The sequence below is a fragment of the Tupaia chinensis genome, unplaced genomic scaffold (genome assembly GCF_000334495.1).
Source record: "Tupaia chinensis unplaced genomic scaffold, TupChi_1.0 Scaffold000276_2, whole genome shotgun sequence".
NCBI classification, from domain to species: Eukaryota; Metazoa; Chordata; class Mammalia; order Scandentia; family Tupaiidae; genus Tupaia; species Tupaia belangeri.
This window is the reverse complement of record NW_006159759.1, coordinates 251,382-263,517: the sequence shown is the minus strand read 5'-3', so window position 1 is coordinate 263,517 and position 12,136 is coordinate 251,382. Positions and strand designations below refer to the sequence as shown.

At 39.9% G+C, this 12,136-nt stretch overlaps 1 protein-coding gene across 1 annotated transcript; it reads right to left on the bottom strand.

Annotated features, from left to right (window-relative positions):
- Nucleotides 1-2,783: 2,783 nt before the first annotated feature.
- On the bottom strand, nucleotides 2,784-11,734 carry LOC102489067 (stromelysin-1). The gene is made up of 10 exons (XM_006150084.3): nucleotides 11,559-11,734; nucleotides 10,534-10,778; nucleotides 10,294-10,442; nucleotides 10,010-10,135; nucleotides 8,285-8,449; nucleotides 7,964-8,108; nucleotides 6,459-6,592; nucleotides 5,914-6,073; nucleotides 4,579-4,682; nucleotides 2,784-3,182 (listed from the first exon to the last, which is right to left on the bottom strand). The coding sequence occupies exons 1-10, from the start codon at nucleotides 11,658-11,660 to the stop codon at nucleotides 3,082-3,084; spliced, it is 1,431 nt and encodes a 476-aa protein (XP_006150146.1). The 5' UTR covers nucleotides 11,661-11,734; the 3' UTR covers nucleotides 2,784-3,081.
- Between the last annotated feature and the right edge of the window lie 402 nt (nucleotides 11,735-12,136).

Here is a 12,136-nt window from a genome sequence, read left to right as displayed (position 1 = left end):
CAGTTGACTACATGGGAGTTCAGTGACATAGCCATTACACTAACTACTGGTCCCTGTTCTTTGACTACTGTAGATAACCTTGTTGAAAACTGTACACACATGAACACATGGTATCAAATATCAGATTTAAACTGTCTGAAGCATTACAAGCAAGTCTGACTTCCCTCCTATAAAATCATTCATCTTGCAACTATTGGGTTGTCAGGAAGTCATGATGCATTTTTGCATAGAAAAGCATAGGAAAATTTGTCACAACTTTCCTGATAACCTAATAGATTGTGTAAGGATATAGGCAGTGATGAGATTCCTTGTATTATTATTTCTTTCAGTTCTGAACTTTAGAAATCCCCATTCATTCAATAGGCACATATTAAAAGAGGGCATTTGTTGTTGGTTTAATGGGGAAAGTGTTCCTTCAGTTGTATATGGGCTTTTTGCCTTGCACACTTATTGTTAAATTAAATGTACCTTAAAAAAAAGAATGAAGGAGGCAATTCTACATGATACTACAGAATGTTTGCCAAGAAGCAGTAAGTTAAAAAAACAAAGCACAGGGGACCAGCAGGTGGCATAGTGGTTAAGGCATTGGACATTCCCAAATTACTGACCACGGTTTGAGTCCTGGACCTGGTGACTTGCTTTCTCACTCTCTCTCTATATGTCTCTCTGGTTAAATTAAAAATAAATGAATACATAAAATAAAATATAAAAAAGCACAGACTCATGTGATTTTGCATGCTATTTTTTATTATAAAATATATTATTATTGAGGCATGCATAAAATAGCTCTGGAAGGATTCAGAAAAATCTATTTGGTTGCTTCTGAGAAAAGGAATTAGATGTTGGAGCAGGGGCGAGAGGAAACTTACTCATTTTATGTTTCTCAACTTTTGAGTTTTGATGTGTGGCTATGTAGTGCCAATTCAAAAATAAACTAAGTAGTGTGGTGTTGGTGGCAGAGCAGTGAGCATACCTGCTTTTTAAAAATAAGCTAAGTTTAGGTAATTTTTAAAATAATGAAATATTCTATTCCTTGAAAAAAGTATTACTCATTAGTTCTATCTTTTAAAAAAATTTTTCCTACATGGTGCATGTGTTCACTGGAGACAGAGAGAGGGACAGTGAGAAATCACTCCTTAAGGATGATGGATGCACTGCAATCCTTTCTCCTCCATTCTCCTTTTGGAATTTTTGCACATGTACACACCTGTGCCTATGTAGTATTGGAATGTGCAATGTCTGGGACTTGAACTGTGCAGTTGGCCATGTGGGATCCAGCTGTCTTGGCTTTATGAACAATCTAAATGCTAAAAACTCCTATGCATTTGAGTTCTAGACTCATTTATCTCATGGCCTATTTGAATATCTCACAGAAGTTTCAAAAACTGGCAAAACCAAGCAATTCTTTCCAATTCTTGCCCTGTGCTCACCAACCCCTCTTTCCCAGCCTTCCTCTGTCTCATCAACCCTTATGCTCAAGCAAGCTGAACATATATACATTATATTTATATAAAATTCCACTGTTATTTCTAACTCTCCTCTGCGACCACCTCAGTTCAAGCCATCATCTCCTCATTTAGTTTCTACGTCTCCTCTCAAAACCATTTCCAATGCCATTCCTTCAAAAGTTCATCACGGCCAACCTTGGTGGCACAGTTGGTAACAAACTGAATTCAATGATGGAAGCCACATGGCTGACTGCCTGTCTGGATCCCCAGACAGCTTGAAAACATACAAGACACCTATGCCCATGCCCAATTTCCTGATGAGCGGGTGGGGTGGGGTTAGGGGATTGCAGCATGACAAGACCTTAGTAAGGATACCTCTCTCTGTCTTTCTCTTATTCTGTCTATTGCATACATGTACATGTGATCTGTACAATGAATCAAATAAATAAACCTTCAGAAAGAAAAGGTTTTTCTAAAGCCACCTAGTTCAAAGTAGATTCTCCTATTATTCTGTCAAAGGAATCTATTTTTTCCTTTATACCTTTCATTAGATTTATAATTGCATATTTATATTTATGATAACTTGCATTGTTTTTGCTGGATTATAATCTCAATGAAGGTAGGAGTGTCCATGTTTTCTGATCCTATGCCTATAACCTAGCAGAATGCTTGGCACATGGAATACAATTAATAACTTATTTTCAAATGAATGGAGAAGTTAGAGTGAATGAGCTCTTCCCATGAATCAGGCATTGTGCCAGAAACTTTACTCAAAGATAATACTCCTGTTTTAGAACTGCCATTTGCCAAGGGGCATTTACATCCAGGCACAGACAAGTATAAAATGAGTACATGAAATGAGTACTATCTCATGCGTGAATGGGGTAGCTGTAAGGAAATGCTTTTTGTTGGGCAGGAAAGGAAGCTCCAGAGGGAATGTGTAAGTCAAAGGGGAAGATGGAAGAGCAAGTCCGACTTCCTTCCTATGAAATCAGACACTTGAACTAGGCGATTACTGTGGCTTTAGGACTCAGTCTGCTATTTCCCCAGAGTTTGTCTGACAACATAACAATCCCCCCAGATCTGTTTTCTTAGTTATGTCAGATCGCCTATGATATTGGGGTTGTGAAGATAAGTATCCTGTTTCAGGGTGCAGAGGAAAAGCAAGTGGTATATTCTCTTCAATTCTGGGGAGCCCAATGTGAGACCCCAGCCATGGAGACTCTAACCCTGCCATCTTCACAGGCCTCGGCCTCTCAGGCTGTCTACTCTCCTATACGGTGCCCAAGATGGGAAGAATGACCTGTTCTTGAGAAAACAAACAAAACAATAAAGTAAAATAACTGACAAACAGCCTTTATTAAATAACAAGCAAATAGTCTACATAAGTACAGTCTCTTATCTGTTGCACGTGAGTGCCTCTCTCTCCCCCTGTGGAAACGCACTCCACATGACAATGTGCAAGCCAAGCAGCAGCTTGTCTGAATGCCCCGGGATAGTGAAGGTGATGGCTTGACACCCAGTTCACACTCGGCTTCTCCATCCCAGAACAACCACTTCCATTCACAAAGACTTAGGTGAAGAAGTACTATCTTCATTTAAAATGCCCATATTTTTCCACTCCACAACTTGCCTAACAGTTAAACCAACTGTTACTCTTCAAGGTATGGGTTACTTTCTTTGCATTTGGGTCAAACTCCAGCTGTGAAGATCCACGGAAGAAGTAGAAAAACCCTGTAGATATAGACAAGGGGAATAGAGAGCCGTATTTTCAAAAGAAGAAACTCAGCAACATACGATACTCATAATAACAGATGACTAAAAACAGTAAATATTTAGAGAGTTTTACTCTCTTCCAATGACAATATTAGGTGATTAATAAATTTTTTAAAATTTATTTTTACAGCCACCTTGTAAGAGAAGTCTATCTAGCTCCGTTTACAGATGAGCAAGGTGAGGTTTAGCCAGATTTAGATGCTTGCCCAAGAATAATCAACAAAGAAGGGTGGGGATAACACTTCCTGCCAGCACTATCTGACAGCGATGCCAGGGTCTGGGTAACAGGGTTACTCTGCTTCCAATCAGAAGAAAATCTCTGCTCGTTTGGAAACGATGATTTCTTTTCTCTACTCCTCCACTCCTCTTACAGCCCGAGAGGCATTTCTGGTCTCAGAAAACGAGAACTCTTTCAAAGTACAGAGAAGACTTTAATGCTCTGAGAACATGGTGCCATGTTACCTTTCAGTAAAAATTACAAGCCTCCACTCACCTAACCTTAAGCAAAACAAAACAAAACAAAACAAAACAAAACAAAACAAAACAAAACCAAACCTTTTATTTATTTAACTGTACGCCAGCTATTTGCAATGGGCCAGTGTAGGGCAACCACTCACTAAGGAAAGACCAAGAAAACTCTCCCCAGAGATTAATAGTAGCGATAGAAAGGATGGGTGAGAGAGCCAGCCAGAGTAAACCCAGCTGCATCACTTGACGGCATGTTTATACTAACATGGTAATCTGAAAGGTAAGAGCTCAAGGCGTGAGGAAATATGCTGGAAAACGTGGCTTTATATGCATGCACACAATAGAGATTTGTGTTATCTTTGTGTTTCAAAGGTTATATATGATGTGCAGGAGTCATTGATACACCCAAGTCAGCTGTCCTTGGGTATCACAGGACCTTCTGAAGATATCAAACTGCAGCCAGTCACACCTCTTACATAAAATGGTGTGTTATTTGCATATAACCTATGCACGTCTTTCTACCTACTTTAAATGATCTCTAGATGACTTATAGGACCTAACACAGTGCCTGCACGTCACTTCATTCATGTGAAGTCAACATAGTACTCAGTGTGCAGCTAAGTCAGGTTTTGCTTTTTGAAACTTTGTGGATTTATTTTTATTTTCATTTTTAAAATATTTTCAATCTGCAGTTGATTAAATCAGCATATGTACAACTCATGGATTCAGGGGGCCAATTCTAATTGTTACAGAAGTGGGTGAATTGAAATTTTCTGGAGGAAGGAGAGATATGAAAACAACTTACTAAAAATTGTTTTAATTATCTTTCCCTCTGATCTAGGCTGTTTCAAGTGTCCCATTGCCAACGAAATAAGGATCCTCTTACCAAATGCTTCAAAAACAGCATCAACCTTTGGTTCAACCCCTGGGAAGTCTTCAGCTATCTTCTTGGGAAAGCCTGGCTCCATAGCCTGTCTCTTCTCGTCAAATCTGTACCAAGTGAGAGAAACAGCTCAGTGTTGCCCAGAGGTCATGTTACCAAATTCATAAATCACGTTAGGTTGAATATAGGATTCTAGTAAACTTTCCAAGCATTGCAAATAGCTCTCAAGTGTATACAGGACTGCAGAACTATGCGATTCAACACAACTGCAGACTCAGCTTTAAAAACCCTGATTCCTTCAGGAACGGGAGCCATGTCCTGCCATAGCAGGTCCTTTGTTATCACGGGTCTTTAGCCTGCACAGAAAGAGCTTCCCTCATCCTTCTGAAACAAAGACACATAGATATGAACAGACACATATGAGAAGAAGAAGTCAGAAAGTTCCTGGACAAATGGAATTAAAGAACACACTGATTTTGTTCCAAAAATTCTAAATTCGTACATAGTTTTTTCCTGATAATGCACTTTCTGTGAATTTTTGGAAGCCCCCTCTTCTATATGAAGTGAACTGAGTCATTCCTCTGAAATGCAATGCCAAGCTCTCTACAACCATTGGCCCATATATCCCTGTCCTCCACCCTGCACATTTACGTTCTCTATGGCAGTCTTCTAGGAAAGGGGACAGGCATGAGAAGCAAAGGACAATAAGTGCGTTTTGGGCCCCACAAGCTGGACATTGAAGAGTCTGCCTGAAGTCTCAGTCTAGGCAGATGGCCCAGGAATCAACCTGTCTGTGGGCCCTGGACTGTATTCATAACACTGACCTGTTATTGCTCGTCACCTCTTAAGTAGGCAAAAGTAATGGATCATGAGGTCAAAGAAAGTCCTTGAAAATCTCTTAGCGATATTGGAAGATAAGACCAGTACACAGTGAGACAAGAGCAAAACCCAAAGAAAGGGTGCTAAGTCGATTCTCAGGACCCTTTCCATTTGAAGAAGGAAAGCACAGTTGGCCTTTAAGTTCAGAAGGGAAGACTTCATGGAAGTGGTGGGACTTGAGTCAGGACTTGAATTCTGAACGGGATGTGAGTAGGTAGAGGGAAGGAGAGAAGAGCTCCAGGCTGGTGGGGCAATGGCCCAGAAAGAAGCACCAGCCTGTGGTACATGGACTCACAACAGGAGAGCTTAAGCAAAGCCTGTCATAAGGCTCTGCTATGCTGCTATGTTTTAAAGCAGGCATTTCCCCCTTGGTTGGTGATAGCCCCATCCTTCCTCCTGAGAGAGAGGGGAGCAGGCCTAAGAATGGGGAGGGTGATTTCCTTAGAGAAAGGATCTTACCTCCAGTATTTGTCCTCTACAAAGAAGTATGTTTTCTTCTTTTCCTTATCAGAAATGGCTGCATCGATTTTCTTCACTGTTGGAGAGAAACCCAGGGTGTGGATGCCTCTTGGGTAACCTGCCAGTACCTCATTTCCTCGGATGGCCCAGAACTGATTTCCTGTTAAAAATGAGAATAATTCAGAGTCATACTGAATGTATAGCCAGTTCAATCTTTTGGTTCTAGAAGTATATTTTAGCACTTTTGACTTTTGAGGTAAAGAAAAAGCCTGGAGTTTAGACTTTGTCACTTTCTCGTAGAGGGCATTTAACAGAAACTTGCAGACTGAATGAAGGAGGCAAGGACAAATAAGAGAATTTTCAATACTAGGTGATTTATGTTTGTAAACATAAATAAAATAATACCAGCTCTAGTTATCTCTTCATTACCTTTGGCTACCTTATTAATCAAAATTTGACATAGTAGAGAAAAGATAAGTCCTGTTCAATTTTCCTGGGAGAGAGTTTGTTTTGTCCAGTTAAAAACATGTTTATATGATAATTACCTTTAAAAAGAAAAACAGTATCCCTGCTAGTAACTTCGCATGCAGCATCCAGGTTCGAAGGAAGTGATGGCCAAAATGAAGAGATCAAATGAAATTCAGGTTCAGGTGTCCTGAGGGATTTGCGCCAAAAATGCCTGAAATGCATGTAAAAAGAAGTGGAAATTGAAGAACAAACTTTTATCATTAGCATATTTTCCTCGTCATTCTGCTCCACCTCTCCCGTGTCCCTTCATCTTCTACGATGGATGGCCAGCAGAAATCAGGTATATTGCCATTAGGGAAGTTTCGGGGGAGCCAGCTGGTGTCATGGTGGTTAAGACAGCTGGATCCCACATGGCCAGCTACACAGTTCAATTTTCAGACCCAGTGGCTTGAAAAACATGCCAGACCAGGGGTGTATATGTGCCCAAAATCCCAAAAGGAGAGATAAATGGAGGAGAAAAGTTTCTTATTCTTCAGAAGAGACTGCAGTGGACTTTTTGTCATAGGCTTTCCACGTTCCATCTGTGGAAGGAAAGTTATGCCCCCATGCAGATTCAGTAGCCCACTGTAAGCTTTAACTACCTGCAATGCATCCAAAACAGGCAGTGTGTATGTGCATGTGCGAGGGGGCTTCAAAAAGGGCATGGGTGACAGAATTAAAGTACAGGCTCATTTTCGTGCAAAAGTTTTTTAAATCTACTAGTTTTTCATAGGAAGCCTTTTTCATGAATTTTTGAAAACTCGCCCCTGGTAAATGTGCTCTAACTGTTCATTGTTGTATATGCATTGAACGGTTCTGGAAGGATACACGAAAGTCTTTATTACGGATAACTGCAGGGAGAACTGAAGAACCAAAATTTAACTTTTTCCCATTTGTGCAGCTTGAGTTTTTGATCATGTAAGAGGTTTTTGCTATAGGGCGCGTGCGCTCGCCAGACAGACAGAGAGAGACAGAGAGATAGAAAGCAGGAAATCACCCCCCAGGGGGGATGGCCACGCTGCAATCCCTTCTCCTCCATTCTCCTCTCAGGATCTTGGGCACACACACACACGCGCCCGGCGTGAGTTTAAGCCACCGGGTCCGGGACTCGAACCACGGTCAACTACATGGGAGTCCAGCGACATAGCCATTACGCTAACTGCTGGTCCCTGCAGCTTGAGTTTTTGATCATGTGCATATTTATCTCCCAGTAAAAGTAATGGATCAAATTTAATGCTTATCTGATGTCTTTTGTAAAGGAGCTGCAGATTAAAATCCTAAAGATCTAATTGTGTCTTTTGAAAAGTAACCACAACTAAGGATATTTGGGAACAATTTGAGGACAAGAATCAAATCATCCCATGTCTTCTAAAAGGAACTTGATGGTGGGAATATGGAAAAGGCAGCACTAATATGAATGATTTCAAGCCCAGAGGAAGAATTTTTCTTTTAAATGTTTAAAAATCTCTATCAAGTTCCTGTTTGCTTTCTTAGTATGGTAGATCAAAAGAGTAAAGAGGGAAATGTAATTTTCTGGACTGACCTGTTTTTAAAGAACAGGACTTCTCCCCTCAGAGTGCTGACTGCGTCGAAGGACAAAGTGGGATCACACGTGGCTGGTGTCTCAGATCCTGAAGGGACAGATTCCGTGGGCACTATGGGATTATCAGGAGAAGCAGGTGGAGGCCCTAAAAGGAACAGATTCAGGGTTGCAGACATTAGGAGAAATGTGATAAATGCCAATTTAAATGCCTTCCAACCATTGTCCAGGTGCTTTGAGCTAAAACAAAATGTTACATTTAAAATTTTTCCTGAAGACTATCTTTGCAAAGCTACAATGCCTAGTTTTCCCAGTACTGCTCACCATAGAGAGACTGGATGCCGTCCACATCATCCTGAGCAAGGCGGAACTGGGCCAGGTCCGTGAATGACTTGTAGAGCGGGTACATCAGAGCTTCAGTGTTGGTCGAGTGAAAGAGACCCAGGGAGTGGCCAAGTTCATGAGCAGCAACGAGGAATAAATTGGTCCCTGTTTAAGAAATCATAAATGACAGTTATTTATTCCTTACATGCATGTACATGACACGGGCAGCTATGCATCATATTTGTTTACTTTCTGGGAACATACACAGAGTTTTCTACACCTTGTTTGTTGGTTAATTGAGCAACTGTCTGATTACATACATAGAGAAAGCCCAGTGTATTTCAAGACTCAGGCTGGAACTCAATCTTTGAGATTAAAGACCCAGTCACATCTAACTACAACCCTCCAACCTCAAGAGAACCATAAGAGAACCACATTTCTCTTGTACTCAGCAATCTAATGAGCCCACTCATTTAGCATATTCACAAATATTTTTCTTCACTTGTCAATGAAAAGCTAAACACCATTTCAGTGGATTAACATCTGCCAGTTGCAGTCTCAGTTAAACGGTCTACTCATCTCAATTTTGAAATCCTTAAACACTCATACTCCTGTTATTTTCTGTTGGAATATTGCCTGCATAATTTTTCAGCCTCTGCATCATCAAGTACATACTGAGCTCCCAAAGATGAATAATGATCAATGTCATAGGAAGTCCAGAATTTGGCTGAAAACATAACATGCTCAATTATGTCTAGTATTTGTCACACAAGAGATTCCGAACATGTAAATAGTGACTGTTTTCGGATTTTTTTCTTCCAGTTATTAAAAAAATGCTTAAATTGGAAGATTTAATGCTGGGTAACTATGATTGACATAACAAGTAAGTCTATTTTTGTAAGGATTTCTTGTGCCATTTGTGATCTTAAGAATACTGAGATTTGAGACTTTGCATAAAGGTTCCTTTGCAAGAAGCAACTTTTAGTACAATCAAACCAATAATTTTATACACCACTAAGTTCACATTGGTCTTTTCTACAGAGATTTTTATTATAAACCCAAATTAAATTAAGTAGTATTGTTTCAGCTGATTTTTGGAAAGCTTTGGAAGCCATCCCCAAAATATACAGTTAAGAAATAAGAAATATTCTTCTACCGAAACAGCACATTGTATTTGGGGGCTGGTCATTCTCTTCAGAACAAGTCTATAGAGATTATTCTTAACCTAAAGGTAGTAAATGCTAGTTTAGACAGAATAACAAAAAGAGAACTTCAGTTTCTGGAATTTAAGTCTGATTTCTGTTTTGAAGAATAAATAAGTAAATGGGAAAAATTGCATAATCAATATCCAGGGCATATTTTAGGTAGATTCAGGTAATATACTATCCTTTGGCTATCTGCAATTTGATGTGATGAGAAATTATTCTTGATAACAGTGGTCCTCAAAATAATAATAATAATGGTGGTCCTCAGATCACACCAGATCCATAATCATTAAAGAGATAATTAATGATGTTTCCTATATGGCACTTACCAAGACAGGAAATACACTTCTAGACATCTGATAATGTTTTCAATAATGATTAAAACAAAAATACATTCTGCCAATCCCAACCCATTGAGAAATCAAGAATGCCGCATTTCTTTATTATTCTTGGTTATTAAGAATCTCTAAGTATGAAAAGAGATTGGCATCAAATCTGTTCAGAGAGATGTGCAACTAACCTGCTGAGTCCTTTGTCCATTGCTCATCATCATCGAAGTGAGCGTCTCCATAAATCCCCTGCCCAGGTGGATAGGCGTGAGCCAAAACTTGTCCAGGTCCATCAAAAGGACTAAAGTCTCCATGTTCTGATAAAACAAAAAACATAAAACAAAAAAACAACATATATTTTGTTTATTGGAAAGCTAGGTAGTTAGGATCTCTCTTGAGCCTTTTTCAATAAAGCAATACCAGATAAGTGGATGTATTCTGTGCTTTTTTCCCTTTTGTTTTGCATTGATTTTACCTCTAACTGCAAAAGAGATCATGATGTCAGCCTCTCCTTCATGTATCTTGGAGAATGTGAGTGGAGTCACCTCCTCCCAGATTTTCAGAGCTTTCTCAATGGCAGAATCAACAGCATCTCTTGGCAAATCTGGAGTATAATTCACAATCCTGTATAAGAGAAATTGAAGCTATCATTTTTCTCATGACATAACAACTTAAAGCATTACGGGAGATGTGAAAACTTCCTTGGAGCCATTACCTGTAAGTAAGGTGAGTTTTCTTCCACTTCGGCATGCCAGGGAAGGTACTAAAGCCACCGACATCGGGAACGCCACACCTGGGCTTGTGCATCATCCCCATAGTGGCAGAGTCCAGCTTCCCCGTCACCTCCAACCCGAGGAACTTCTGCATTTCTTGGATCTTTTTAACCACAGGACCACTGTCCCTTCTTCTCACAAATTGTCTCGCATCTTTTGGGAGGTTGTAGTAGTTTTCCAGATATTTCTAATAGAATAAATATAATTTTTAGGTCATTCTTATGATTTTTGTAGTAAATTTATTGCTATTTATAGTAAATTTTGGCAGTTGTTCATTTTTCTTAAACTGAAGTATTTCTCTAGTTCGCTGAAATAATAAATGCCATATTTCAATGAATTCTTCAGTGATAGCCTCCTCCCTGACCTTTTCTTATCTTTGTAACTCTCTGTCTCTGCAGGTTTGCTATCAAGGCAATAAAAGTCAAGTGGAAAATGGAGAAAAATATTCAGTGTGCTTAAAGGAAGAAAACAAAATAAGCAAACAAATCTCTTGGGACATATTTGCATATTCCAGGTCAATTTATATAATTTCTTTAATTTTCCATAAGAACCTGGCTTAGGATAAAAAGTTGAACAAATTTCCTTGTCTAAATGTGACACGAGCAATAGAAATATCTATGTAAAATTACAACGGATTAAATACCTGCAGAAGTTCTAGAGCACAACACAGTACTAACTTGCTATGCGTGGGCCCCTGCACTGCTCCTGCTCTGGTGCTGCACAAGCTGAGAAACCCACACTATTTCTGGCCTTCATTTCTTCCTATATAAAAGGATGAGCCCAGGTAGTGAGATATAAAGATCCTTTCCATATCTGATGCTTTCTAACTCTGTCCCTCAACTATTCCCAGAGTAAGTTACACCATCCTGTGTGGGCTTTAAGACACACGGCCCTTCCTTACTGTGGAAGACGGTGGTCTCCGTAGTTGACCCTGTCCATGCATGTGACAGCTGTCTCCATTCATTACCTGAACGAGGTCCATGCTGGTGTCCTTGCCTTTTTCAGCTCCATCCAATGGATAGGCCGAGCAAGCTGCCACACACAGCAGCAGGACAGGAAGGCTCTTCATTCCCACTGGCTTTGCTCAGCTTCTCGCCGTCCCGAATCCCGGCTCTCTGCTCACCTCCTTCTAGGCCTCCCCTCTGCAGCCTCACTTTTATAGGGTGACAATGTTTATTGAGATCACCCGCAGCTTGACTCATTCTTGCTTTCATCCAAATGGCAGCAGGACCGTTTCCAAGAATTCCGGATTCAAAGGAGGATGATACAAATCTACTTCATGAATTTCTCTCCACCTTCCCAATTTTGCAAGGCAAAATGGTGATTAATCTTCAGGAAATGCTTCCTGTCCTGGTAAAAGAGAAAACTGGGGCTTTTTTTTTTTTTTTTCCCCAACTCTGGAAAATGTGACTGGAATTCACTAGAAAACTTCTGTCTGTATGCTTGAGAGAAGTGGGCTGACTTGGTAAGAGCTCAGAACTGTGCAGAACTTTTAAAAGCAGTTTTAAGAAGAATGTATTTTGAAATGAAATATAACATGATATA

What these genes read in the sequence shown, in the direction of transcription:
- LOC102489067 (XM_006150084.3), bottom strand. Translation starts at nt 11,660, where the DNA reads ATGAAGAGCCTTCCTGTCCTGCTGCTGTGTGTGGCAGCTTGCTCGGCC. An exon ending in GTAGAGGACAAATACTGGAG is followed by an intron (nt 4,683 to 5,913) that starts GTAAGATCCTTT and finishes CACTTGGTACAG; the next exon opens with ATTTGACGAGAAGAGACAGG. An exon ending in TGCTGTTTTTGAAGCATTTG is followed by an intron (nt 3,183 to 4,578) that starts GTAAGAGGATCC and finishes CTATATCTACAG; the next exon opens with GGTTTTTCTACTTCTTCCGT.